The 27,922-nt window shown below is 50.7% G+C and overlaps 1 protein-coding gene across 2 annotated transcripts; it reads right to left on the reverse strand.

Annotated features, from left to right (window-relative positions):
* Window positions 1-554: 554 nt before the first annotated feature.
* On the reverse strand, window positions 555-27,830 carry LOC138238249 (linker for activation of T-cells family member 1-like). 2 transcript variants are annotated; one of them, XM_069188351.1, is made up of 13 exons: window positions 27,661-27,830; window positions 18,021-18,143; window positions 16,870-16,906; window positions 16,090-16,121; window positions 8,090-8,186; window positions 6,879-6,931; window positions 5,047-5,082; window positions 4,573-4,630; window positions 4,129-4,205; window positions 3,387-3,440; window positions 2,623-2,682; window positions 2,470-2,541; window positions 555-1,573 (listed from the first exon to the last, which is right to left on the reverse strand). In XM_069188351.1, exons 2-13 carry the CDS (start codon window positions 18,127-18,129, stop codon window positions 1,533-1,535), a joined length of 726 nt encoding a protein of 241 aa, XP_069044452.1. In that variant the 5' UTR covers window positions 18,130-18,143; window positions 27,661-27,830; the 3' UTR covers window positions 555-1,532. The 2 variants fall into 2 exon arrangements, with proteins under 2 accessions (XP_069044452.1, XP_069044453.1); XM_069188352.1 differs by having other exon boundaries at window positions 2,623-2,737.
* Between the last annotated feature and the right edge of the window lie 92 nt (window positions 27,831-27,922).

Raw genomic sequence — 27,922 nt, forward strand, 5'->3', positions numbered from 1 at the left:
GACTGGACCAGTGATCTCTGGACTGGAGGGGTACAGTGTGACCCAGACTGGACTGGAGGGGTACAGTGTGACCCAGACTGGACCAGTGATCTCTGGACTGGAGGGGTACAGTGTGCCCCAGACTGGACCAGTGGTCTCTGGACTGGAGGGGTACAGTGTGCCCCAGACTGGACTGGAGGGGTACAGTGTGACACAGACTGGACCAGAGATCTCTGGACTGGAGGGGTACAGTGTGACCCAGACTGGACTGGAGGGGTACAGTGTGCCCCAGACTGGACCAGTGATCCCTGGACTGGAGGGGTACAGTGTGCCCCAGACTGGACTGGAGGGGTACAGTGTGCCCCAGACTGGACCAGTGATCTCTGGACTGGAGGGGTACAGTGTGCCCCAGACTGGACTGGAGGGGTACAGTGTGCCCCAGACTGGACCAGTGATCTCTGGACTGGAGGGGAACAGTGTGACCCAGACTGGACTGGAGGGGTACAGTGTGACCCAGACTGGACTGGAGGGGAACAGTGTGACCCAGCAGTGTGAAATAAAACAGAACCTTAGAATTCTTGACTTTGAACGTTTTATTTTTTTAGTAGTACAGTATCAAACAGTTAAAATTCAGAGGTGACTCAAAGCCCATTTTTACACAATAATTCTCAGGAACACATATGAAAACACTTCTATTGATCCGAATTTTTTTATTTTAAATATCAGACTCTCTGGAATCTGTACTCTCCTGTGAGCTGGCCCAGTCATTAAGACTGGACAAACTATGAAAGTTAGAATGAAAGACAATAATTTGAACTATAAAAAGGCAAAGTAAGCAAAACTTTAAAAAATCAGCTTGGAAAGCAATTTAAAAAATCAACCTAAACAAGTCCGTACAGTATAGGAGAGCAGAAAGCACTACAACATTCTCAGGATACGTCAGCAGACTCCAGACCCAGACAGCAGGAGAGGAGGAGGAGTGTCAGTCATGTTCACATCTGTGTAGCTGAACAAATGTTTAAATACTCTGCACCCTTTCGACAACACCGACCAGAGAGAGAGAGAGAGACAGGTCACTGGCTCAGCTCAGGCCCTGAGTCAGGGGTCAAAGGTCACTGTGACTCTGGGCTCAGCTCAGGCCCTGAGACCCCAGTCCTTCAGGGGCTCGGGGGTGTTCAGTCAGGCTCCTCAGAGTCCAGTCCTGAACTCCTTACGGTCTCCCTGCAGGACAAGGGCTGGCACCCAGATGACTGAAGGACCCACTGCGCCTGATGAAACCAGTACCGGAGCAGAGCCCTGTGCACACGAGCGATGACCCCGGGCCAGTCTGTGTCCAGATGACTCGGACCCACCCTGCTGGCGGACATGAGCGCCGTCTCTCTCTCTCTCCCTCGCTGCGGTCTCCCGCGGCGCAGATCTGCGCCTGTCTGACTGTCTCACCTCCCTCCTCTCCTGCCTTCTTCAAACCCAAATATGACCCCTCACTTCAGGACCACTGCTGGTCACTTCCTGGTCATGGAGCTCCAGTCTTGAAGAAGCACCGGCGTCACGTCTCAGACAAAGTGGTGTCTGTCCAAACTGCTAATCCGAAAGGCTGGAGAGAGAGAGGGGGGTTAATACAGACACACTGACTGGACACTCCAGTACATTAACACTGCACTGAGAGAGAGGGGTTAATACAGACACACTGACTGGACACTCCAGTACATTAACACTACACTGAGAGAGAGAGGGGTTCATACAGACACACTGACTGGACACTCCAGTACATTAACACTGCACTGAGAGAGAGAGGGGTTAATACACACACACTGACTGGACACTCCAGTACATTAACACTGCACTGAGAGAGAGGGGTTCATACAGACACACTGACTGGACACTCCAGTACATTAACACTGCACTGAGAGAGAGAGAGGGGTTAATACAGACACACTGACTGGACACTCCAGTACATTAACACTGCACTGAGAGAGAGGGGTTCATACAGACACACTGACTGGACACTCCAGTACATTAACACTGCACTGAGAGAGAGAGGGGTTAATACAGACACACTGACTGGACACTCCAGTACATTAACACTACACTGAGAGAGAGAGGGGTTCATACAGACACACTGACTGGACACTCCAGTACATTAACACTGCACTGAGAGAGAGAGGGGTTAATACACACACACTGACTGGACACTCCAGTACATTAACACTGCACTGAGAGAGAGGGGTTCATACAGACACACTGACTGGACACTCCAGTACATTAACACTGCACTGAGAGAGAGAGAGGGGTTAATACAGACACACTGACTGGACACTCCAGTACATTAACACTGCACTGAGAGAGAGAGGTTCATACACACACACTGACTGGACACTCCAGTTCATTAACACTGCACTGAGAGAGAGAGGGGTTAATACAGACACACTGACTGGACACTCCAGTACATTAACACTGCACTGAGAGTGAGGGGTTTCCTTGTTCTCTTACGCTGCTGGGGAGCATTCACATAGTCTGAGGAGCCGTCGTCCTCACTGTCGTTGACGTTGTCCAGTGAGGATCCTGTGGGGACAGGACAGCAGTGTCACACTCCGAGAGCCGACAGTGGACAGCAGGACCACAGTCCTCATCACCAGCACTCACCAGTCCTCAGCACAGCGTCCTTCTCCTCCTCGAGATTCACATAGTTCCCACTGTTCGATTCTGTCAAGGACAGGGACTGTCAGCACTGAGACTGGACACACTGTAGGTACTGTCACTGAGATGAGAGTGGACACATTGTCCTGTTACTGAGACTGTGAGTGGACACACTGTCCTGTCACTGAGGCTGTGAGTGGACACACTGTCCTGTCACCGAGACTGAGAGTGGACACTGTAGATACTGTCACCGAGACTGAGAGTTGACACACTGTCTATACTGTCAGAAACTGAGAGTGGACACACTGTGTGTACTGTCACTGAGACGGGGAGTGGACACACTGATGTACTATCACTGAGACAGAGAGTGGACACTGTCCTGTCACTGAGATGAGAGTGGACACACTGTACTGTCATTGAGACTGAGAGTGGACACACTGTGTGTACTGTCACTGAGATGAGAGTGGACACACTGTGTGTACTGTCACTGAGATGAGAGTGGACAAACTGTGCTGTACTGTCCTGTCACTGAGACGGGGAGTGGACACACTGCACTGTCACTGAGATGAGAGTGGACACACTGTGTGTACTGTCACTGAGATGAGAGTGGACAAACTGTGTGTACTGTCCTGTCACTGAGACGGGGAGTGGACACACTGTACTGTCACTGAGATGAGAGTGGACACACTGGGTGTACTATCATTTACTGAGATGAGGACACATTGTACTGTAATGTCCTGTCACTGAGGTCACACTTAAAATATTCTTACCAAAATTCTCACTAGCGGCATCGTCTTCTTTCAAGTTGACGTAATTTTCATTGGCTGACAATAATAAGATTATCTCAGTGAGTTACTGCCTAGACCACGCCCACTAGTTACCCAAATAATGCGGCCACGCCTGCTCCACCCCTGACCACACCCACCCCACCCCTGACCACACCCACTCCTCTCCCACCCACTGACCACACCCACTCCTCTCCCAACCCCGACCACACCCACTCCTCTCCCACCGCCTGACCACACCCACTCCTCTCCCACCCCTGACCACACCCACTCCTCTCCCACCCCTGACCACACCCACTCCTCTCCCACCCCCGACCACACCCACTCCTCTCCCACAGCCTGACCACACCCACTCCTCTCCCACCCCTGACCACACCCACTCCTCTCCCAAGCCGACCACACCCACTCCACCCCTGACCACACCCACTCCTCTCCCACCCCCGACCACACCCACTCCTCTCCCAACCCCCTGACCACACCCACCCCCGACCACACCCACTCCTCTCCAAACCCCCCGACCACACCCACTCCACCCCTGACCACGCCCACTCCTCTCCCAGCCCGACCACACCCACTCCACCCCTGACCACACCCATTCCTCTCCCAACCCCTCTGGCCACATTCACTCCAGCCCTGACCACGCCCACTCTTTTCCCAGCCCTCTGACCACACCCACTCCACCCCTGACCCCCGACCACACCCACCCCAGACTGAGGGTGACTGGTACCTGAGCTGGCCGCTGACATCAGACTCTGCTGGGACACACTGCCACACACTGGGGCCGGAGCATCGGGCAGGACTTCACTGTAAGAGACAGACACACTGACCACTGACCACTGAATGAACACACTACTGCACACTGACCACTGTATGAACACAATGACACACTGACCACTGTATGAACACACTACTGCACACTGACCACTGTAAAACCACACTGACCACAGCTCTGTCACAGCGACACACTGATCACTGCACTGACACACTGACCACAGCTCTGTCACAGTGACATACTGATCACTGCACTGACACACTGACCACAGCTCTGACACACTGATCACTGCACTGACACACTGACCACAGCTCTGTCACAGTGACATACTGATCACTGCACTGACACACTGACCACAGCTCTGACACACTGACCACGCAGACACAGAAACGGACTCACATGTATCCCTCTCCAGGCTGCTCATCCTCCTCGTTCACATAGTCCCCAACATCCACAGCTGAGCAGGGAGACAGAGAGACAAGGGGTCAGACTGGAAACTGAGATTCACTGGGATTATAATCAGACTCCACTGACACTGACAGCAGTCTGAGACTCTCCAGGTTGGACTGGACTGACTGGACTGGGAGCTGGATGAGTTCTGAACTGGGATTATAATCAGACTCCACTGACACTGACAGCAGTCTGAGACTCTCCAGGTTGGACTGGACTGACTGGACTGTGGGTTGAACAGTTCAAGCCCAAGTTTATAGTGATGTCACGTACCTGAGTACAATGAAATGCTTACCTGTGTGTTTTCCTCACGTGACAAATCACATACCAGATGACATAAAAGATGACATAACATTGACAAAAAATGACATCAAAAATGACATCACAATTCTGGAGAGAAGAACAGAATTAGAAATGTATTACCTTCATTTTCTTCATTTTCGTAACTCGGAACACTCTCTGCAAATTACAGACAATTGATCCCGTAATTAGAGAGGATGTGTGTGTTTCCTTTTACTTCTCACTGAGGAGGGGGTGACAGAGAGAGAGACCAAAAAGACAGAAAAACGAGACACGGGCAGACCTGGCTGTCCAGAGAGGACAGGCTCAGTGACCACAGCCTGGACACACACACTGGACACAGGCAGACCTGCCTGTCCAGAGAGGACAGGCTCAGTGACACAGCCTGGACACACACACACTGGACACAGGCAGACCTGGCTGTCCAGAGAGGACAGGCTCAGTGACCACAGCCTGGAAACACACACACTGGACACAGGCAGACCTGGCTGCCCAGAGAGGACAGGCTCAGTGACCACAGCCTGGACACACACACTGGACACAGGCAGACCTGGCTGTCCAGAGAGGACAGGCTCAGTGACCACAGCCTGGACACACACACTGGACACAGGCAGACCTGGCTGTCCAGAGAGGACAGGCTCAGTGACCACAGCCTGGACACACACACTGGACACAGGCAGACCTGGCTGCCCAGAGAGGACAGGCTCAGTGACCACAGCCTGGACACACACACTGGACACAGGCAGACCTGGCTGTCCAGAGAGGACAGGCTCAGTGACCACAGCCTGGACACACACACTGGACACAGGCAGACCTGGCTGTCCAGAGAGGACAGGCTCAGTGACCACAGCCTGGACACACACACTGGACACAGGCAGACCTGGCTGTCCAGAGAGGACAGGCTCAGTGACCACAGCCTGGACACACACACTGGACACAGGCAGACCTGGCTGTCCAGAGAGGACAGGCTCAGTGACCACAGCCTGGACACACACACTGGACACAGGCAGACCTGGCTGTCCAGAGAGGACAGGCTCAGTGACACAGCCTGGACACACACATTGGACACAGGCAGACCTGGCTGTCCAGAGAGGACAGGCTCAATGACCACAGCCTGGACACACACACTGGACACAGGCAGACCAGGCTGACCAGAGAGGGCAGGCTCAGGGATCACAGCCTGGACACACACACTGGACACTGGCAGACCTGGCTGTCCAGAGAGGACAGGCTGTGCTCCCACTGCCAGCGGGGAGAAATAGAGACAGAGGTGCACTTCCTACTGCACTGTGACAGATACTCTGGGATTAGAGAAACATTCTTCCCCAAATTCAGAAATCTAATCCCAGAGTTCCCACACCTGCCAAAACCACAACAGGTCCCAATCCTACTGGGAGAGGGAGGAGGGAACTCAGTTGATCTGGCAGCCCAGTATGTGATCTCCTGTCACAGCCTGAGGAACAGTGAGTCGGTCTCACAATAATGCTCCAGCCGCCTACAGTAGATGTCAATATTTTATAATATGTCTTTGTTGTAAATGTCTGTAACATGTCTGTAGATTTTATTTTACTTCTATTTTTTGTTTTGTTCCATGTTAATTTTATTATTTTTATTTGCTTTGGCAACACTGATTGTACCCATCGGTCATGCTAATAAAGCACCTTGAACTGAATTGAATTGACAGGAGAGAGCTGGACTGGACAGAGGGAGAGAGAGGAGAGAGCTGGACTGGACAGAGAGAGAGGAAGAGGACGAGAGCTCACAGAGAGAGAGAGGAGGAGGGTGAGAGCTCACAGAGAGAGAGACAGGAGGAGGGCGAGAGCTCACAGAGAGAGAGACAGGAGGAGGGTGAGAGCTCACAGGAGAGACAGGAGGAGGGCGAGAGCTCACAGAGAGAGAGGAGGAGGAGGGTGAGAGCTCACAGAGAGAGAGACAGGAGGAGGGTGAGAGCTCACCATTGTCCTCTTGAGGAGTGGCTGAGGTACGGCGACTGTTCACAACAGGAGAACTGTTAGAGACACAGAGTTAGAGACACAGAGCTACTCCTCACCAGTGCTCAGTACACAGTCAGTGTGAATCTGTGGGGTGACACAGTTCTCCAGTACAGTGTGTGTCTGTGGGGTGACAGTACAGTGTGACAGTACAGTGTGTGTCTGTGGGGTGACAGTACAGTGTGTCAGTACAGTGTGTGTCTGTGGGGTGACAGTACAGTGTGTGTCTGTGGGGTGACAGTACAGTGTGTGTCTGTGGGGTGACAGTACAGTGTGTCAGTACAGTGTGTGTCTGTGGGGTGTCAGTACAGTGTGTGTCTGTGGGGTGACAGTACAGTGTGTCAGTACAGTGTGTGTCTGTGGGGTGACAGTACAGTGTGTCAGTACAGTGTGTGTCTGTGGGGTGACAGTACAGTGTGTCAGTACAGTGTGTGTCTGTGGGGTGTCAGTACAGTGTGTCAGTACAGTGTGTGTCTGAGGGGTTACAGTACAGTGTGTCAGTACAGTGTGTGTCTGTGGGGTGTCAGTTCAGTGTGTGTCTGTGGGGTGTCAGTACAGTGTGTCAGTACAGTGTGTGTCTGTGGGGTGACAGTACAGTGTGTGTCTGTGGGGTGTCAGTACAGTGTGTCAGTACAGTGTGTGTCTGTGGGGTGTCAGTACAGTGTGTCAGTACAGTGTGTGTCTGTGGGGTGACAGTACAGTGTGTCAGTACAGTGTGTGTCTGTGGGGTGACAGTACAGTGTGTCAGTACAGTGTGTGTCTGTGGGGTGTCAGTACAGTGTGTCAGTACAGTGTGTGTCTGTGGGGTGACAGTACAGTGTGTCAGTACAGTGTGTGTCTGTGGGGTGACAGTACAGTGTGTCAGTACAGTGTGTGTCTGTGGGGTGTCAGTACAGTGTGTGTCTGTGGGGTGTCAGTACAGTGTGTCAGTACAGTGTGTGTCTGTGGGGTGACAGTACAGTGTGTGTGCGCGGTGTGTCAGTACAGTGTGTGTCTGTGGTGTGTCAGTACAGTGTGTGTCTGTGGGGTGACAGTACAGTGTGTCAGTACAGTGTGTGTCTGTGGGGTGACAGTACAGTGTGAGTCTGTGGGGTGTCAGTACAGTGTGGCAGTACAGTGTGTGTCTGTGGGGTGTCAGTGCAGCTCGGCGGTGTCAGGCACACACAATGACTCACAGGGTGTGCACGGGGCTGGAGGAGGTTACCCCAGTGTGAGCTGTGGAGTGGAAGGAGGGCTGCAGAGTGTTGGGCTTGTGGTTAGACTGCTGTGGAACTGAAACACAGAGATAACAGGGAGTGATCAGGGAGTGACAGTACTGAGGACACACACAGCAACAGCTACAGGCACACTGACAACAGATACAGCCACAGCGTCACACTGACAACAGATACAGCCACAGCGTCACACTGACAACAGATACAGCCACAGCGTCACACTGACAACAGATACAGCCACAGCGTCACACTGACAACAGATACAGCCACAGCCCTCACACTGACAACAGATACAGCCACAGCGTCACACTGACAACAGATACAGCCACAGCCCTCACACTGACAACAGATACAGCCACAGCGTCACACTGACAACAGATACAGCCACAGCCCTCACACTGACAACAGATACAGCCACAGCCGTCACACTGACAACAGATACAGCCACAGCCCTCACACTGACAACAGATACAGCCACAGCGTCACACTGACAACAGATACAGTCACAGCGTCACACTGACAACAGATACAGCCACAGCGTCACACTGACAACAGATACAGCCACAGCGTCACACTGACAACAGATACAGCCACAGCGTCACACTGACAACAGATACAGCCACAGCGTCACACTGACAACAGATACAGCCACAGCGTCACACTGACAACAGATACAGCCACAGCGTCACACTGACAACAGATACAGCCACAGTGTCACACTGACAACAGATACAGCCACAGCCCTCACACTGACAACAGATACAGCCACAGCGTCACACTGACAATAGATACAGCCACAGCGTCACACTGACAACAGATACAGCCACAGCCCTCACACTGACAACAGATACAGCCACAGCCCTCACACTGACAACAGATACAGCCACAGCGTCACACTGACAACAGCTACAGCCACAGCCCTCACACTGACAACAGCTACAGCCACAGCGTCACACTGACAACAGATACAGCCACAGCGTCACACTGACAACAGATACAGCCACAGCCCTCACACTGACAACAGATACAGCCACAGCGTCACACTGACAACAGATACAGCCACAGCGTCACACTGACAACAGATACAGCCACAGCCCTCACACTGACAACAGATACACCCACAGCGTCACACTGACAACAGCTACAGCCACAGCGTCACACTGACAACAGATACAGCCACAGCCCTCACACTGACAACAGATACAGCCCTCACACTGACAACAGATACAGCCACAGCGTCACACTGACAACAGATACAGCCACAGTGTCACACTGACAACAGATACAGCCACAGCCCTCACACTGACAACAGATACAGCCACAGTGTCACACTGACAACAGATACAGCCACAGCCGTCACACTGACAACAGCTACAGCCACAGCGTCACACTGACAACAGATACAGCCACAGTGTCACACTGACAACAGATACAGCCACAGTGTCACACTGACAACAGATACAGCCACAGCGTCACACTGACAACAGATACAGCCACAGCCCTCACACTGACAACAGATACAGCCACAGCGTCACACTGACAACAGATACAGCCACAGCCCTCACACTGACAACAGATACAGCCACAGCGTCACACTGACAACAGATACACCCACAGCGTCACACTGACAACAGATACAGCCACAGCGTCACACTGACAACAGCTACAGCCACAGCGTCACACTGACAACAGATACACCCACAGCCCTCACACTGACAACAGATACAGCCACAGTGTCACACTGACAACAGATACACCCACAGCGTCACACTGACAACAGATACAGCCACAGCGTCACACTGACAACAGATACAGCCACAGCCGTCACACTGACAACAGATACAGCCACAGCCCTCACACTGACAACAGATACACCCACAGCGTCACACTGACAACAGATACAGCCACAGCCGTCACACTGACAACAGATACAGCCACAGCGTCACACTGACAACAGATACAGCCACAGCGTCACACTGACAACAGATACAGCCACAGCCCTCACACTGACAACAGATACAGCCACAGCGTCACACTGACAACAGATACAGCCACAGCGTCACACTGACAACAGATACAGCCACAGCCCTCACACTGACAACAGATACAGCCACAGCGTCACACTGACAACAGATACAGCCACAGCGTCACACTGACAACAGATACAGCCACAGCCGTCACACTGACAACAGATACAGCCACAGCCCTCACACTGACAACAGATACAGCCACAGCGTCACACTGACAACAGCTACAGCCACAGCGTCATACTGACAATAGATACAGCCCTCACACTGACAACAGATACAGCCACAGCGTCACACTGACAACAGATACACCCACAGCGTCACACTGACAACAGATACACCCACAGCCCTCACACTGACAACAGATACACCCACAGCCCTCACACTGACAACAGATACAGCCCTCACACTGACAACAGATACAGCCACAGCGTCACACTGACAACAGATACAGCCACAGCTTCACACTGACAACAGATACAGCCACAGCGTCACACTGACAACAGATACAGCCACAGTGTCACACTGACAACAGATACAGCCACAGCGTCACACTGACAACAGATACACCCACAGCGTCACACTGACAACAGATACAGCCACAGCGTCACACTGACAACAGATACAGCCACAGCGTCACACTGACAACAGATACAGCCACAGCCCTCACACTGACAACAGATACAGCCACAGCCCTCACACTGACAACAGATACAGCCACAGCGTCACACTGACAACAGATACACCCACAGCCCTCACACTGACAACAGATACAGCCACAGCGTCACACTGACAACAGATACACCCACAGCGTCACACTGACAACAGCTACAGCCACAGCGTCACACTGACAACAGCTACAGCCACAGCGTCATACTGACAATAGATACAGCCACAGCCCTCACACTGACAACAGATACAGCCACAGCTTCACACTGACAACAGATACAGCCACAGCCCTCACACTGACAACAGATACAGCCACAGTGTCATACTGACAACAGATACAGCCACAGCGTCACACTGACAACAGATACAGCCACAGCGTCACACTGACAACAGATACAGCCACAGCCGTCACACTGACAACAGATACAGCCCCAGTGTCACACTGACAACAGATACAGCCACAGTGTCACACTGACAACAGATACAGCCACAGCCCTCACACTGACAACAGCTACAGCCACAGCGTCATACTGACAACAGATACAGCCACAGCCCTCACACTGACAACAGATACAGCCCTCACACTGACAACAGATACAGCCACAGCGTCACACTGACAACAGATACAGCCACAGTGTCACACTGACAACAGATACAGCCACAGCCGTCACACTGACAACAGATACAGCCACAGCCCTCACACTGACAACAGATACAGCCACAGCGTCACACTGACAACAGATACAGCCACAGTGTCACACTGACAACAGATACAGCCACAGCGTCACACTGACAACAGCTACAGCCACAGCGTCACACTGACAACAGATACAGCCACAGCCCTCACACTGACAACAGATACAGCCACAGTGTCACACTGACAACAGATACAGCCACAGCCCTCACACTGACAACAGATACAGCCACAGCGTCACACTGACAACAGATACACCCACAGCGTCACACTGACAACAGATACAGCCACAGCCCTCACACTGACAACAGATACAGCCACAGCGTCACACTGACAACAGATACAGCCACAGCGTCACACTGACAACAGATACAGCCACAGTGTCACACTGACAACAGATACAGCCACAGTGTCACACTGACAACAGATACAGCCACAGCCCTCACACTGACAACAGATACAGCCACAGCGTCACACTGACAACAGATACAGCCACAGTGTCACACTGACAACAGCTACAGCCACAGCGTCACACTGACAACAGCTACAGCCACAGCGTCACACTGACAACAGATACAGCAACAGCGTCACACTGACAACAGATACAGCCACAGCCCTCACACTGACAACAGATACAGCAACAGCGTCACACTGACAACAGATACAGCCACAGCCCTCACACTGACAACAGATACAGCCACAGCGTCACACTGACAACAGATACAGCCACAGCGTCACACTGACAACAGATACAGCCACAGCCCTCACACTGACAACAGATACAGCCACAGCCCTCACACTGACAACAGATACAGCCACAGCGTCACACTGACAACAGATACAGCCACAGCGTCACACTGACAACAGATACAGCCACAGCGTCACACTGACAACAGATACAGCCACAGCGTCACACTGACAACAGATACAGCCACAGCGTCACACTGACAACAGATACAGCCACAGCGTCACACTGACAACAGATACAGCCACAGTGTCACACTGACAACAGATACAGCCACAGCCCTCACACTGACAACAGATACAGCCACAGTGTCACACTGACAACAGATACAGCCACAGCGTCACACTGACAACAGATACAGCCACAGCGTCACACTGACAACAGATACAGCCACAGTGTCACACTGACAACAGATACAGCCACAGCCCTCACACTGACAACAGATACAGCCACAGCGTCACACTGACAACAGATACAGCCACAGTGTCACACTGACAACAGATACAGCCACAGCCCTCACACTGACAACAGATACAGCCACAGTGTCACACTGACAACAGATACAGCCACAGCCCTCACACTGACAACAGATACAGCCACAGCGTCACACTGACAACAGATACAGCCACAGTGTCACACTGACAACAGATACAGCCACAGCCCTCACACTGACAACAGATACAGCCACAGTGTCACACTGACAACAGATACAGCCACAGCCCTCACACTGACAACAGATACAGCCACAGCCCTCACACTGACAACAGATACAGCCACAGCGTCACACTGACAACAGATACAGCCACAGTGTCACACTGACAACAGATACAGCCACAGCGTCACACTGACAACAGATACAGCCACAGCGTCACACTGACAACAGATACAGCCACAGCCCTCACACTGACAACAGATACAGCCACAGCGTCACACTGACAACAGCTACAGCCACAGCGTCACACTGACAACAGATACAGCCACAGTGTCACACTGACAACAGATACAGCCACAGTGTCACACTGACAACAGATACAGCCACAGCGTCACACTGACAACAGATACAGCCACAGCTTCACACTGACAACAGATACAGCCACAGTGTCACACTGACAACAGATACAGCCACAGCCCTCACACTGACAACAGATACAGCCACAGCCCTCACACTGACAACAGATACAGCCACAGCGTCATACTGACAATAGATACACCCACAGCGTCACACTGACAACAGATACACCCACAGCGTCACACTGACAACAGCTACAGCCACAGCGTCACACTGACAACAGCTACAGCCACAGCGTCACACTGACAACAGATACAGCCACAGCGTCACACTGACAACAGATACACCCACAGCCCTCACACTGACAACAGATACAGCCACAGCGTCACACTGACAACAGATACAGCCACAGCGTCACACTGACAACAGATACAGCCACAGCGTCACACTGACAACAGCTACAGCCACAGCGTCACACTGACAACAGATACAGCCACAGCGTCACACTGACAACAGATACAGCCCTCACACTGACAACAGATACAGCCACAGCCCTCACACTGACAACAGATACACCCACAGCCCTCACACTGACAACAGATACAGCCCCAGCGTCACACTGACAACAGATACAGCCACAGCGTCACACTGACAACAGATACAGCCACAGCCCTCACACTGACAACAGATACAGCCACAGCCGTCACACTGACAACAGATACAGCACCAGCGTCACACTGACAACAGATACAGCCACAGTGTCACACTGACAACAGATACAGCCACAGCCCTCACACTGACAACAGATACAGCCACAGCCGTCACACTGACAACAGATACAGCCCCAGCGTCACACTGACAACAGATACAGCCACAGTGTCACACTGACAACAGATACAGCCACAGTGTCACACTGACAACAGATACAGCCACAGCCCTCACACTGACAACAGATACAGCCACAGCGTCACACTGACAACAGATACAGCCACAGTGTCACACTGACAACAGCTACAGCCACAGCGTCACACTGACAACAGATACAGCCCTCACACTGACAACAGATACAGCCACAGCGTCACACTGACAACAGATACAGCCCTCACACTGACAACAGATACAGCCACAGCGTCACACTGACAACAGATACAGCCACAGCGTCACACTGACAACAGCTACAGCCACAGCGTCACACTGACAACAGATACAGCCACAGCGTCACACTGACAACAGATACAGCCACAGCGTCACACTGACAACAGATACAGCCACAGCGTCACACTGACAACAGATACACCCACAGCGTCACACTGACAACAGATACAGCCACAGCCCTCACACTGACAACAGATACAGCCACAGCGTCACACTGACAACAGATACAGCCACAGCGTCACACTGACAACAGATACAGCCACAGCGTCATACTGACAATAGATACAGCCACAGTGTCACACTGACAACAGATACAGCCACAGCGTCACACTGACAACAGATACAGCCACAGCGTCTCACTGACAACAGATACAGTCACAGCGTCACACTGACAACAGATACACCCACAGCGTCACACTGACAACAGATACAGCCACAGCGTCACACTGACAACAGATACAGCCACAGCGTCACACTGACAACAGCTACAGCCACAGCGTCACACTGACAACAGATACAGCCACAGCGTCACACTGACAACAGATACAGCCACAGCGTCACACTGACAACAGATACAGCCACAGCGTCTCACTGACAACAGCTACAGCCACAGCGTCACACTGACAACAGATACACCCACAGCTTCACACTGACAACAGATACAGCCACAGCCCTCACACTGACAACAGATACAGCCACAGCGTCACACTGACAACAGATACACCCACAGCTTCACACTGACAACAGATACAGCCACAGCCCTCACACTGACAACAGATACAGCCACAGCGTCACACTGACAATAGATACACCCACAGCGTCACACTGACAACAGATACAGCCACAGCGTCATACTGACAACAGATACAGCCACAGCGTCACACTGACAACAGATACAGCCACAGCCCTCACACTGACAACAGATACAGCCACAGCGTCACACTGACAACAGATACAGCCACAGCGTCACACTGACAACAGATACAGCCACAGCGTCACACTGACAACAGATACAGCCACAGCCCTCACACTGACAACAGATACAGCCACAGCGTCACACTGACAACAGATACACCCACAGCCCTCACACTGACAACAGATACAGTCACAGCGTCACACTGACAACAGATACAGCCACAGCGTCACACTGACAACAGATACAGCCACAGCGTCACACTGACAACAGATACAGCCACAGCGTCACACTGACAATAGATACAGCCACAGCGTCACACTGACAATAGATACAGCCACAGCCCTCACACTGACAACAGATACAGCCACAGCGTCACACTGACAACAGATACAGCCACAGCGTCACACTGACAACAGATACAGCCACAGCGTCACACTGACAACAGATACAGTCACAGCGTCACACTGACAACAGATACAGCCACAGCCCTCACACTGACAACAGATACAGCCACAGCGTCACACTGACAACAGATACAGCCACAGCGTCACACTGACAACAGATACAGCCACAGCGTCACACTGACAACAGATACAGCCACAGCGTCACACTGACAACAGATACAGCCACAGCGTCACACTGACAACAGATACAGCCCTCACACTGACATTGTGACAGATACGAATACAAACAACAGCAGCATGAATACAAATGAAAGCAAAATCAGTCATAAAAATAATAATTACATGTATTTGGTCGTACAACTCTGAAATTGGGTCTGAGAAAGAGAAAGAGAGAGGAGTTAATATAGACACTGACTGGACACTCCAGTACATTAACACTGCACTGAGAGAGAGAGGGGTTAATACAGACACACTGACTGGACACTCCAGTACATTAACACTGCACTGAGAGAGAGAGGGGTTAATACAGACACACTGACTGGACACTCCAGTACATTAACACTGCACTGAGAGAGAGAGGGGTTAATACACACACACTGGACACTCCAGTACATTAACACTGTACTGAGAGAGAGAGGGGTTAATACAGACACACTGACTGGACACTCCAGTACATTAACACTGCACTGAGAGAGAGAGGGGTTAATACAGACACACTGACTGGACACTCCAGTACATGAACACTGCACTGAGAGAGAGAGGGGTTAATACACACACACTGACTGGACACTCCAGTACATTAACACTGCACTGAGAGAGAGAGAGGGGTTAATACAGACACACTGACTGGACACTCCAGTACATTAACACTGCACTGAGAGAGAGGGGTTAATACAGACACACTGACTGGACACTCCAGTACATTAACACTGCACTGAGAGAGAGGGGTTCATACACACACACTGACTGGACACTCCAGTACATTAACACTGCACTGAGAGAGAGAGGGGTTCATACAGACACACTGACTGGACACTCCAGTACATTAACACTGCACTGAGAGAGAGAGGGGTTCATACAGACAGACTTAGTTTATCAAAATGTTGATTTAATTTCTCTTACTCATCTTCATAATCAGCAATATTCTGAGGTATTCGAGCTGAGAAAAAAAAAAGTAAAATTGTATTACTGTCCTTAAACTCTTTGGCAGTTCAATATTTGAACAAGTACAGAGACAGTACTGGCACACACACACAGTATACACTCACACAGTACAGACACACACAGCACACACAGTACTGTAGACACAGACAATACAGACATTCAAAATTCAGTACAGACACACAGTAAATACACTCACAGTACAGTAAACACACACAGTACAGTAAAAACACAGAGAGCAGTACAGACACACAAAGTACAGATACTCACAGTACAGACACACACAGTACAGTACAGACACACACAGTTCAGTACAGACACACACCGTACAGTACAAGCAGAGTACAGTAAAGACACACACAGTACAGACATGCACAGCACAGTACAGTACAGACACTCACAGTACAGATACACACAGTACAGACACTCACAGTACAGTACAGACACACACAGTACAGACACACACAGTACAGTACAGACACACTCAGTACAGTACAGACACACACAGTACAGACACTCACAGTACAGACACTCACAGTACAGTACAGACACACTCAGTACAGTACAGACACACACAGTACAGACACTCACAGTACAGTACAGACACTCACAGCACAGACACTCACAGTACAGTACAGACACACACAATACAGATACACACAGTACAGTACAGACACACACAGTACAGACACTCACAGTACAGTACAGACACACACAGTACAGTACAGATACACACAGTACAGTACAGACACACACAGTACAGACACTCACAGTACAGTACAGACACACACAGTACAGACACTCACAGTACAGTACAGACACACACAGTACAGACACACACAGTACAGTACAGACACACACAGTACAGACACTCACAGTACAGTACAGACACACACAGTACAGTTCAAGACACACAGTACAGACACACAGTACAGTACAGACACACACAGTACAGTACAGACACTCACAGTACAAACACACACCGTACAGTACAGACACACTCAGTACAGTACAGACACACACCGTACAGTACAGACACACTCAGTACAGTACAGACACACTCAGTAAAGTACAGACACACACAGTACAGTACAGTACACCATGTCTCTCACCATTACTGCTCTTGTATCCCCAACAGCCAACACAGAGAACCGTGATGAGAATGACAGGCAGGAGAAAGACGACCCCCAGGAGGAAGGACCCCAGTGTGCCTGGCTCCATTTCACACGGGAAGGCTGACGGTGCATTACATCATTACATCACTACAGCATTACATCATTACATCAGTACAGCATTACATCACAACAGTATTACATCATTACGGCACTGCATCATTACATCACATCACTACATCACTTAAATTTTGCTTTTTAAACGACTTTGTTTCTGGACCGACCCTAGGTCTGGACCAACTCACAGCCCCACACTGAACCCCATTCACAGCCCCACACACACCCCACACTGAACCCCACTCACAGCCCCACACCCCACACTGAACTGCACACTGAACCCCACTCACAGCCCCACACACCCCACACTGAACCCCACACTGAACCCCACTCAATCCCTATACCTACTCTTCTCTGGGCTCAGCTCTTGTTTGTGTGTGAGGCAGTGTTGAGTGTCTTGTGTTGTTGCAGTGCTGTCCTGAGGCTGGTTAGTGTCGGTGTGGCTCAGGTTGGTGAGCCTCAGGACCAGCTGGCTCAGGGGGCTCTGTTTTGGGCTCAGCTCTTGGCTCAGCAGGGCTTTGTGGTGGTAGGAATTTTGGTCGCTGTTTTTTAGGTGTAGCCAATACTTTAATATTCTTTTCTGTATGTTTATCAATAGTGGGTACTGGCCTAATTCGGCCCTGCACCCGTTGTTAGGAGTTTTTCTCTGCACACGGAGGATGATTCTACAGATCTCCATGTGCAGAGTTTCTGTGGGGTGTTTGTCCCATTGGGTGTACTCCTGGTCTGTGAGGGGACCCCACACTTCACTGCCGTATAGGGCAATGGGTTGGATTACACTTTGAAATATTTGGAGCCAGATTCTTGTTGGTGGGTTGATGTTGAAGAGCCTCCTTCTTATTGCGTAGAAAGCCCTGAGTGCCTTCTCCCTCAGTGCCTTCACTGCCAGGTCAAAACTCTTCTCTCCCTCCTCTCTCTCGCCTCTCCCCCTCCCCCTCTCTGTGTCACTGTGGTTCAGATCAGTTTATCAAATTCAGGAAACGGATTTCCTGTATTGAGCTCTGCAGCACCTTGAGTGTTGCAACTGCTCAACACCCTCAGACTCACTGTCACACTCTCCTGCACACTCACTGTCACACTCTGACACACTCACTGTCACAATCACTGTCACACTCTCCTGCACACTCACTGTCACACTCTGACACACTCACTGTCACAATCACTGTCACACTCTCCTGCACACTCACTGTCACACTCTCCTGGACACTCACTGTCACACTCTGTCACACTCTCCTGCACACTCACTGTCACACTCTCCTGGACACTCACTGTCACACTCTGTCACACTCTCCTGCACACTCACTGTCACACTCTGTCACACTCTCTGTCACACTCTGACACACTCTGACACACTCTCCTGCACACTCACTGTCACACTCTGTCACACTCTCCTGTATACTTACTGTCACAATCACTGTCACATTCTCTGTCACACTCTCCCGCACACTCAGTCATACTCTCCTGCACACTCTGTCACACTCTCCTGCACACTCACTGTCACACTCTGTCGCACACTCACTGTCACAATCACTGTCACACTCTCCTGCACACTCACTGTCACACTCTGTCACACTCTCCTGCACACTCACTGTCACACTCTCCTGCACACTCTGTCACACTCTCCTGGACACACACTGTCACACTCTGTCACACTCTCCTGCACACTCACTGTCACACTCTGTCACATTCTCCTGCACACTCTCTGTCACAATCACTGTCACACTCTCCTGCACACTCTGTCAAACTCTCCTGGACACACACTGTCACACTCTGTCACACTCTCCTGCACACTCACTGTCACACTCTGTCACACTCTCCTGCACACTCGCTGTCACAATCACTGTCACACTCTCCTGCACAATCACTGTCACACTCTCCTGCACACTCGCTGTCACAATCACTGTCACAGTCTCCTGCACACTCACTGTCACACTCTCCTGCATACTCACTGTCGTAATCACTGTCACACTCTCCACACCTTACAACACTCTCTGTGGTCTGATATTCTGAACTCTCCCGAGCACTCCTGAGCACCTTCTGTGGAGTGACAATCTGAGGTCTCCTGAGCATTCTGCACACTATCTGTGGTGTGACACACAGAGCTCTCCTAAACGCTCCTGAGCACTCTCTGTGGTGTTACACTCGGAGCTCTCCTGAGCAGACTAAAGAGACTCAGTTCTTCCAGCCTTTCATTGTGGGAAACTCCTTTCACACTAAAGAGACTCAGTTCCTTCAATTGAATCTCCTAAAACTGTGACTGTAACTGGCGAAAGTCCCAGTACAGAAGAGCAGTCCTGCTATAATTCGGGCTACAATCCCAGTCCAGTAGAACAGTCTGTTACAATAGGAGCTACAGTCCCAGTACAGTAGACCAGTCTGTTACAATAGGAGCTACAGTCCCAGTACAGTAGACCAGTCTGTTACAATAGGAGCTGCAGCTCCAGTACAGTAGGACAGTCTGTTACAATAGGAGCTACAGTCCCAGTACAGTAGGACAGTCTTGAACTTGAACTTGAACTTTATTGCCATATGTAACCAGTACTGGTACAATGGAATTCTTACTGACAGAAAGTCTCTCGATTGTAAAACAAGTGTAAAACACAAGACAAAGTGCAAACAGTGCATCAAGACAATGTACAAACAAACAATAGACAATGTGCAAGGAAACATGTGGACAGTTTGAATGTAAACAATACAGACGTGTAAACAATGACTGGAGATGTGCAACAGATAAGAAATCATAAAGAGGTAGATGTGATGGTGTAGGTGTGGTCCGAGGGGGATGGCTAAATGTGTTCGCCAGTCTCACTGCTTGTGGATAGAAGCTATTGAAGAATCTGGTGGTCAGTGTCCGTATGCTCTTATATCTCTTGCCTGAGGGCAGTGGGGTGAAGAGCTCATGCCCGGGGTGGTGACTGTCCTCTGTGATGGCCAGATTTCTACCACGGCAGCGGTCCTCATAGAGCTGTTTAATCTCGGTGAGACCGCAGCCGATGATCTTCTGGGCCATATTGACCATTCTCTGCAGTGCCTTTCTTTCTCGCGAAGAGGTGTTGCCATACCACACGGTGATCCCGTTGGTGAGGACGCTCTCGATGGTGCAGCGGTAGAAGTTCACCAACACATGTATTGGCATCCCCCATCGCTTGAGGCACCTCAAGAAATAAAGGCACTGCTGAGCCTTCTTCATGATAGAGTCAGTGTTCACAGTCCAGGTTAGATCTTTAGAGATGTGAATTCCCAGTCTTGTTATTGTAGATGCTGTAATACTGTAATTGTTAGTTTCCTCTATATACAGTGCAGATTAGGGCAGCAGACAGTAAAAGTGAGATATAAGATAATTATCTAATTCCTTTCACACTACATTAGAATAGGAAGGCAGTGGTTTGACCAAATATGACCACCAGTGAAAAAGAAAGTGAACAAAAGAGAGAGACTGATTCATCATATTACAGCACTGAGAGAGAGAGGACTACAGTCACTCTGACTGGACACTCCAGTACATTAACACTGCACTGAGAGAGAGGGGTTAATACAGACACACTGACTGGACACTCCAGTACATTAACACTGCACTGAGAGAGAGAGGGGTTAATACAGACACACTGACTGGACACTCCAGTACATTAACACTGCACTGAGAGAGAGGGGTTAATACACACACTGACTGGACACTCCAGTACATTAACACTGCACTGAGAGAGAGGGGTTAATACAGACACACTGACTGGACACTCCAGTACATTAACACTGCACTGAGAGAGAGGGGTTAATACAGACACACTGACAGGACACTCCAGTACATTAACACTACACTGAGAGAGAGAGAGGGGTTAATACAGACACACTGACTGGACACTCCAGTACATTAACACTGCACTGAGAGAGAGAGGGGTTAATACAGACACACTGACTGGACACTCCAGTACATTAACACTGCACTGAGAGAGAGAGGGGTTCATACAGACACACTGACTGGACACTCCAGTACATTAACACTGCACTGAGAGAGAGAGGGGGAGAAGGAGAAGAGATGAAGGAAGCTGTGTTCAGCTATGTGAACCATACGTAGCTGCTAAACCACTAACGAACGCCTGTCCATATATGTAAGAAATGCAAGAGTCTGAAGAGCATCATGCTGTGAGCAATCACTGTGTCAGACTCCCTCTCATCTGTTCCTCTCTGTCTCGTTTCTTACTGCCTGTCCCAATCTCCTCTCTGTCTCGTTTCGTACTGTCTGTCCCAATCTCCTCTCTGTCTCCTCTCATCCTGTCTATCCCAATCCCCTGTCTCATTTCATACTATCCCAATCCCCTGTCTGTCTCGTTTTGTACTGTCTGTCCCAATCTCCTCTCTGTCTCGTTTCATACTGTCTGTCCCAATCTCCTCTCTGTCTCCTCTCATCCTGTCTATCCCAATCCCCTGTCTCATTTCATACTATCCCAATCCCCTGTCTGTCTCGTTTTGTACTGTCTGTCCCAATCTCCTCTCTGTCTCGTTTCATACTGTCTGTCCCAATCTCCTCTTTGTCTTGTTTCATTCTGCCTGTCCCAATCTCCTCTCTGTCTTCTTTCGTACTGTCTGTCCCAATCTCCTCTCTGTCTCGTTTCATTCTGTCTGTCCCAATCTCCTCTCTGTCTCGTTTCGTACTGTCTGTCTCAATCCCCACTCTGTCTCATTTCGTACTGTCTGTCCCAATCTCCTCTCTGTCTCGTTTCATACTGTCTGTCCCAATCTCCTCTCTGTCTCGTTTCATACTGTCTGTCCCAATCTCCTCTCTGTCTTGTTTCGTACTGTCTGTCCCAATCTCCTCTCTGTCTCGTTTCGTACTGTCTGTCCCAATCTCCTCTCTGTCTCGTTTCGTACTGTCTGTCCCAATCTCCTCTCTGTCTCGTTTCATTCTGTCTCTCCCAATCTCCTCTCTGTCTCGTTTCATACTATCCCAATCTCCTCTCTGTCTCGTTTCGTACTGTCTGTCCCAATCTCCTCTCTGTCTCGTTTCATTCTGTCTGTCCCAATCTCCTCTCTGTCTCGTTTCGTACTGTCTGTCCCAATCTCCTCTCTGTCTCGTTTCGTACTGTCTGTCCCAATCTCCTCTCTGTCTTGTTTCGTACTGTCTGTCCCAATCTCCTCTCTGTCTTGTTTCGTACTATCTGTCCCAATCTCCTCTCTGTCTCGTTTCATACTATCCCAATCTCCTCTCTGTCTCGTTTCGTACTGTCTGTCCCATTATCCAATAAAAGTATAGAACAGTATTGAGAGACAGGAGATCACACACTGTATTATTATTATTGAGAGACAGGCTCACTGTCTGTTCCTCAGGCTGGGACAGGAGATCACACACTGTATTATTATTATTGAGAGACAGGCTCACTGTCTGTTCCTCAGGCTGGGACAGGAGATCACACACTGTATTATTATTATTGAGAGACAGGCTCACTGTCTGTTCCTCAGGCTGGGACAGGAGATCACACACTGTATTATTATTATTGAGAGACAGACTCACTGTTCCTCAGGCTGGGACAGGAGATCACACACTGTATTATTATTATTGAGAGACGGGCTCACTGTCTGTTCCTCAGGCTGGGACAGGAGATCACACACTGTATTATTATTATTGAGAGACAGGCTCACTGTCTGTTCCTCAGGCTGGGACAGGAGATCACACACTGTATTATTATTATTGAGAGACAGGCTCACTGTCTGTTCCTCAGGCTGGGACAGGAGATCACACACTGTATTATTATTATTGAGAGACAGGCTCACTGTCTGTTCCTCAGGCTGGGACAGGAGATCACACACTGTATTGTTATTATTGAGAGACAGGCTCACTGTCTGTTCCTCAGGCTGGGACAGGAGATCACATACTGGGCTGCCAGTTCAACTGAGTTCCCTCCTCCCTCTCCCAGTAGGATTGGGACCCGTTGTGATTCTGGCAGGTGTGGGAACTCTGGGATTAGATTTCTGAATTTGGGGAAGAATGTTTCTCTAATCCCAGAGTATCTGTCACAGTGCAGTAGGAAGTGCACCTCTGTCTCTATTTCTCCCCGCTGGCAGTGGGAGCACAGCCTGTCCTCTCTGGACAGCCAGGTCTGTCTGTGTCCAGTGTGTGTGTCCAGGCTGTGGTCACTGAGCCTGTCCTCTCTGGACAGCCAGGTCTGCCTGTGTCCAGTGTGTGTGTGTCCAGGCTGTGGTCACTGAGCCTGTCCTCTCTGGACAGCCAGGTCTGCCTGTGTCCAGTGTGTGTGTCCAGGCTGTGGTCACTGAGCCTGTCCTCTCTGGGCAGCCAGGTCTGCCTGTGTCCAGTGTGTGTGTGTCCAGGCTGTGGTCACTGAGCCTGTCCTCTCTGGACAGCCAGGTCTGCCTGTGTCCAGTGTGTGTGTCCAGGCTGTGGTCACTGAGCCTGTCTGTTTTGTGATTTGTGTCCCAGTGGGTGTAGTGTTGTCAGGTGTGTGTTGTGTCTATGTGTGTGTCCGTAGGTGATGAGGCAATGTTAGTAAACTGTTCAGTAAACAAGTTAGAAGTCTAACTAGTAAATGAGTTATTCAGACAGTGAAGAATCAGTAAAGAACTCATTCAGATGTAGTCAAAGTAGTCAGCTATTGAGTTAGGCAGTGAACAAGTCTTTCAGCAAATCACTCAGTAAATGAGTTACTCAGATAGTAACTAGTCAGTAAATGAGTTACTCAGATAGTAAACTAGTCAGTAGATGAGGTATTCAGATAGTAAACTAGTCAGTAATTGAGTTACTCAGATAGTAAACTAGTCAGTAAATGAGGTATTCAGACTAACTAGTCAGTAGATGAATCATACAAACATTAAACTAGTCAGAAGTTGAGTTAGTCAGTAAACAAGTGTCTCAGTAAATCAGTAAGTAAATGAGTTACTCAGACAGTGGACTAGTTAATAAATCAGTTACTCAGTGAACAAGTCAATAAATCAGTTATCAGACAGTGACCTAGTCAATAAATCAGTTACTCAGTGAACAAGTCAATAAATCAGTTATCAGACAGTGACCTAGTCAATAAATCAGTTACTCAGTGAACAAGTCAATAAATCAGTTATCAGACAGTGAACTAGTTAGTAAATGAGTTATGAAATGAGGTGCTCAGTTATCAGACAGTAAACGAGGTGCTCAGTTATCAGACAATAAATGAGGTGCTCAGTTAATGTACAGTAAACGAGGTGCTCAGTTATCAGACAGTAAACGAGGTGCTCAGTTATCAGACAATAAATGAGGTGCTCAGTTAATGTACAGTAAACGAGGTGCTCAGTTATCAGACAGTAAACGAGGTGCTCAGTTAATGTACAGTAAACAAGGTGCTCAGTTATCAGACAGTAAACGAGGTGCTCAGTTAATGTACAGTAAACGAGGTGCTCAGTTATCAGACAGTAAACGAGGTGCTCAGTTATCACACAGTAAACAAGGTGCTCAGTTATCAGACAGTAAATATTGTGTTCAGTTATCAGACAGTAAATGAGGTGCTCAGTTAATGTGCAGTAAACGAGGTGCTCAGTTATCAGACAGTAAACATGGTGTTCAGTTATCAGACAGTAAACGAGGTGCTCAGTTAATGTGCAGTAAACGAGGTGCTCAGTTATCAGACAGTAAACGAGGTGCTCAGTTAATGTGCAGTAAACGAGGTGCTCAGTTATCAGACAGGAAAAGCGCAGTTCTGTCAGAGACCCGCCGGGGGAGCCCGTCAGTAACCGGACCGGCGCTGGACAGGGTCAGTGGACCAGGCCAGCAGCATCAGAAGCAGAGACAGGAGCTGTGTGGCTCTGAGCTCTATCAGCCCTCTCACCTGCTCGGACCAGGCCAGGAGCAAGGGCACCAGAGACACAGACAGGCCAGAGACACAGACAGGCCAGAGAGACAGACAGACAGGCAGGCCAGAGAGACAGATTGGCAGGCCAGAGAGACAGACAGACGGGCAGGCCAGAGAGACAGATGGGCAGGTCAGAGAGACAGACAGCCGGACAGGCCAGAGAGACAGACAGACAGGCAGGCCAGAGAGATAGACAGGCAGGTCAGAGACGCAGACAGACAGACAGGTCAGAGAGACAGACAGACGGGCAGGCCAGAGAGACAGATGGGCAGGCCAGAGACAGGCAGACGGGCAGGTCAGAGAGACAGATTTACAGGCCAGAGAGACAGATGGGCAGGCCAGAAAGACAGATGGGCAGGCCAGAGACAGGCAGACAGGCAGGCCAGAGAGACAGACAGCCGGACAGGCCAGAGAGACAGATGGACAGGCCAGAGAGACAGACAGACAGGCAGGCCAGAGAAACAGATGGGCAGGCCAGAAAGACAGATGGGCAGGCCAGAGACAGGCAGACAGGCAGGCCAGAGAGACAGATGGGCAGATCAGAGAGAAAGACAGCCGGACAGGCCAGAGAGACAGATGGACAGGCCAGAGAGACAGACAGACAGGCAGGCCAGAGAGATAGACAGGCAGGTCAGAGAGACAGATGGACAGGCCAGAGAGACAGACAGACAGGCCAGAGAGACAGACAGACAGGCAGGCCAGAGAGACAGACAGACAGGCAGGCCAGAGAGATAGACAGGCAGGTCAGAGAGACAGATGGACAGGCCAGAGAGACAGACAGACAGGCAGGCCAGAGAGACAGATGGACAGGCCAGAGAGACAGACAGACAGGCAGGCCAGAGAGACAGACGGGCAGGCCAGAGAGACAGATGGACAGGCCAGAGAGACAGACAGATGGGCAGGCCAGAGACACAGACAGACATACAGGCCAGAGAGACAGACAGCTGGACAGGCCAGAGAGACAGATGGACAGGCCAGAGAGACAGACAGGCAGGCAGGCCAGAGAGACAGACGGGCAGGCCAGAGAGACAGATGGACAGGCCAGAGAGACAGACAGATGGGCAGGCCAGAGACACAGACAGACATACAGGTCAGAGAGACAGACAGATGGGCAGGCCAGAGAGACAGATGGAAAGCCCAGAGAGATAGACAGGCAGGTCAGAGACGCAGACAGACAGACAGGTCAGAGAGACAGACAGACGGGCAGGCCAGAGAGACAGATGGGCAGGCCAGAGAGATAGACAGGCAGGTCAGAGACGCAGACAGACAGACAGGTCAGAGAGACAGACAGACGGGCAGGCCAGAGAGACAGATGGGCAGGTCAGAGAGACAGATTTACAGGCCAGAGAGACAGATGGACAGGTCAGAGAGACAGATTTACAGGCCAGAGAGACAGATGGGCAGGCCAGAGAGACAGATGGGCAGGCCAGAGACAGGCAGACAGGCAGGCCACATAGACAGACAGGCCAGAGAGACAGATGGGCAGGCCAGAGAGACAGATGGGCAATCCACAAAGACAGACAGGCAGGCCAGAGAGACAGACAGGCAGACCAGAGAGAGAGATGGGCAGGCAGGCAGTTGAACAACAGCCCCAGCCTCACTGCTCCGCCATCTTGAAGCGAAGACAGAGCTCGCTGGCGCTCGCTGGTGCTCGCTGGCGCTGGCTGGCTCGGGCCGGCTCCTGTCCTGCTCACCTCCTGTCCTCGCTCGGCCCTCCTCTTCCTCGGCCCGCAGCCTGTCCCGGGACCCTGTTCCGTGCGCTCGTACCCTGGGCTCCACGCGGCTGTGCTCAGGCGCTCATCGTCGCCCTGTGTCTGCGGAGCTCGACGTCGTGCCTCCCTCTGCGTCTCTCTCCCTCCCTCCTCTCGTCTCTCGTCTCTCTCTCTCTCTCTCTCTGCCGCGCCACCTGCCTCCCGCGCTCACACACTCAGGTGTGGGGCGTGCAAGGCCGCGCCG

The sequence above is a fragment of the Lepisosteus oculatus genome, chromosome 4 (assembly GCF_040954835.1).
Source record: "Lepisosteus oculatus isolate fLepOcu1 chromosome 4, fLepOcu1.hap2, whole genome shotgun sequence".
Classification (NCBI taxonomy): domain Eukaryota; kingdom Metazoa; phylum Chordata; class Actinopteri; order Semionotiformes; family Lepisosteidae; genus Lepisosteus; species Lepisosteus oculatus.

What these genes read in the sequence shown, in the direction of transcription:
- LOC138238249 (XM_069188351.1), bottom strand. Translation starts at nt 18,129, where the DNA reads ATGGAGCCAGGCACACTGGGGTCCTTCCTCCTGGGGGTCGTCTTTCTC. An exon ending in GATGTCAGCGGCCAGCTCAG is followed by an intron (nt 3,441 to 4,128) that starts GTACCAGTCACC and finishes TATTATTGTCAG; the next exon opens with CCAATGAAAATTACGTCAAC. An exon ending in TGCCGCTAGTGAGAATTTTG is followed by an intron (nt 2,683 to 3,386) that starts GTAAGAATATTT and finishes TGTCCTTGACAG; the next exon opens with AATCGAACAGTGGGAACTAT.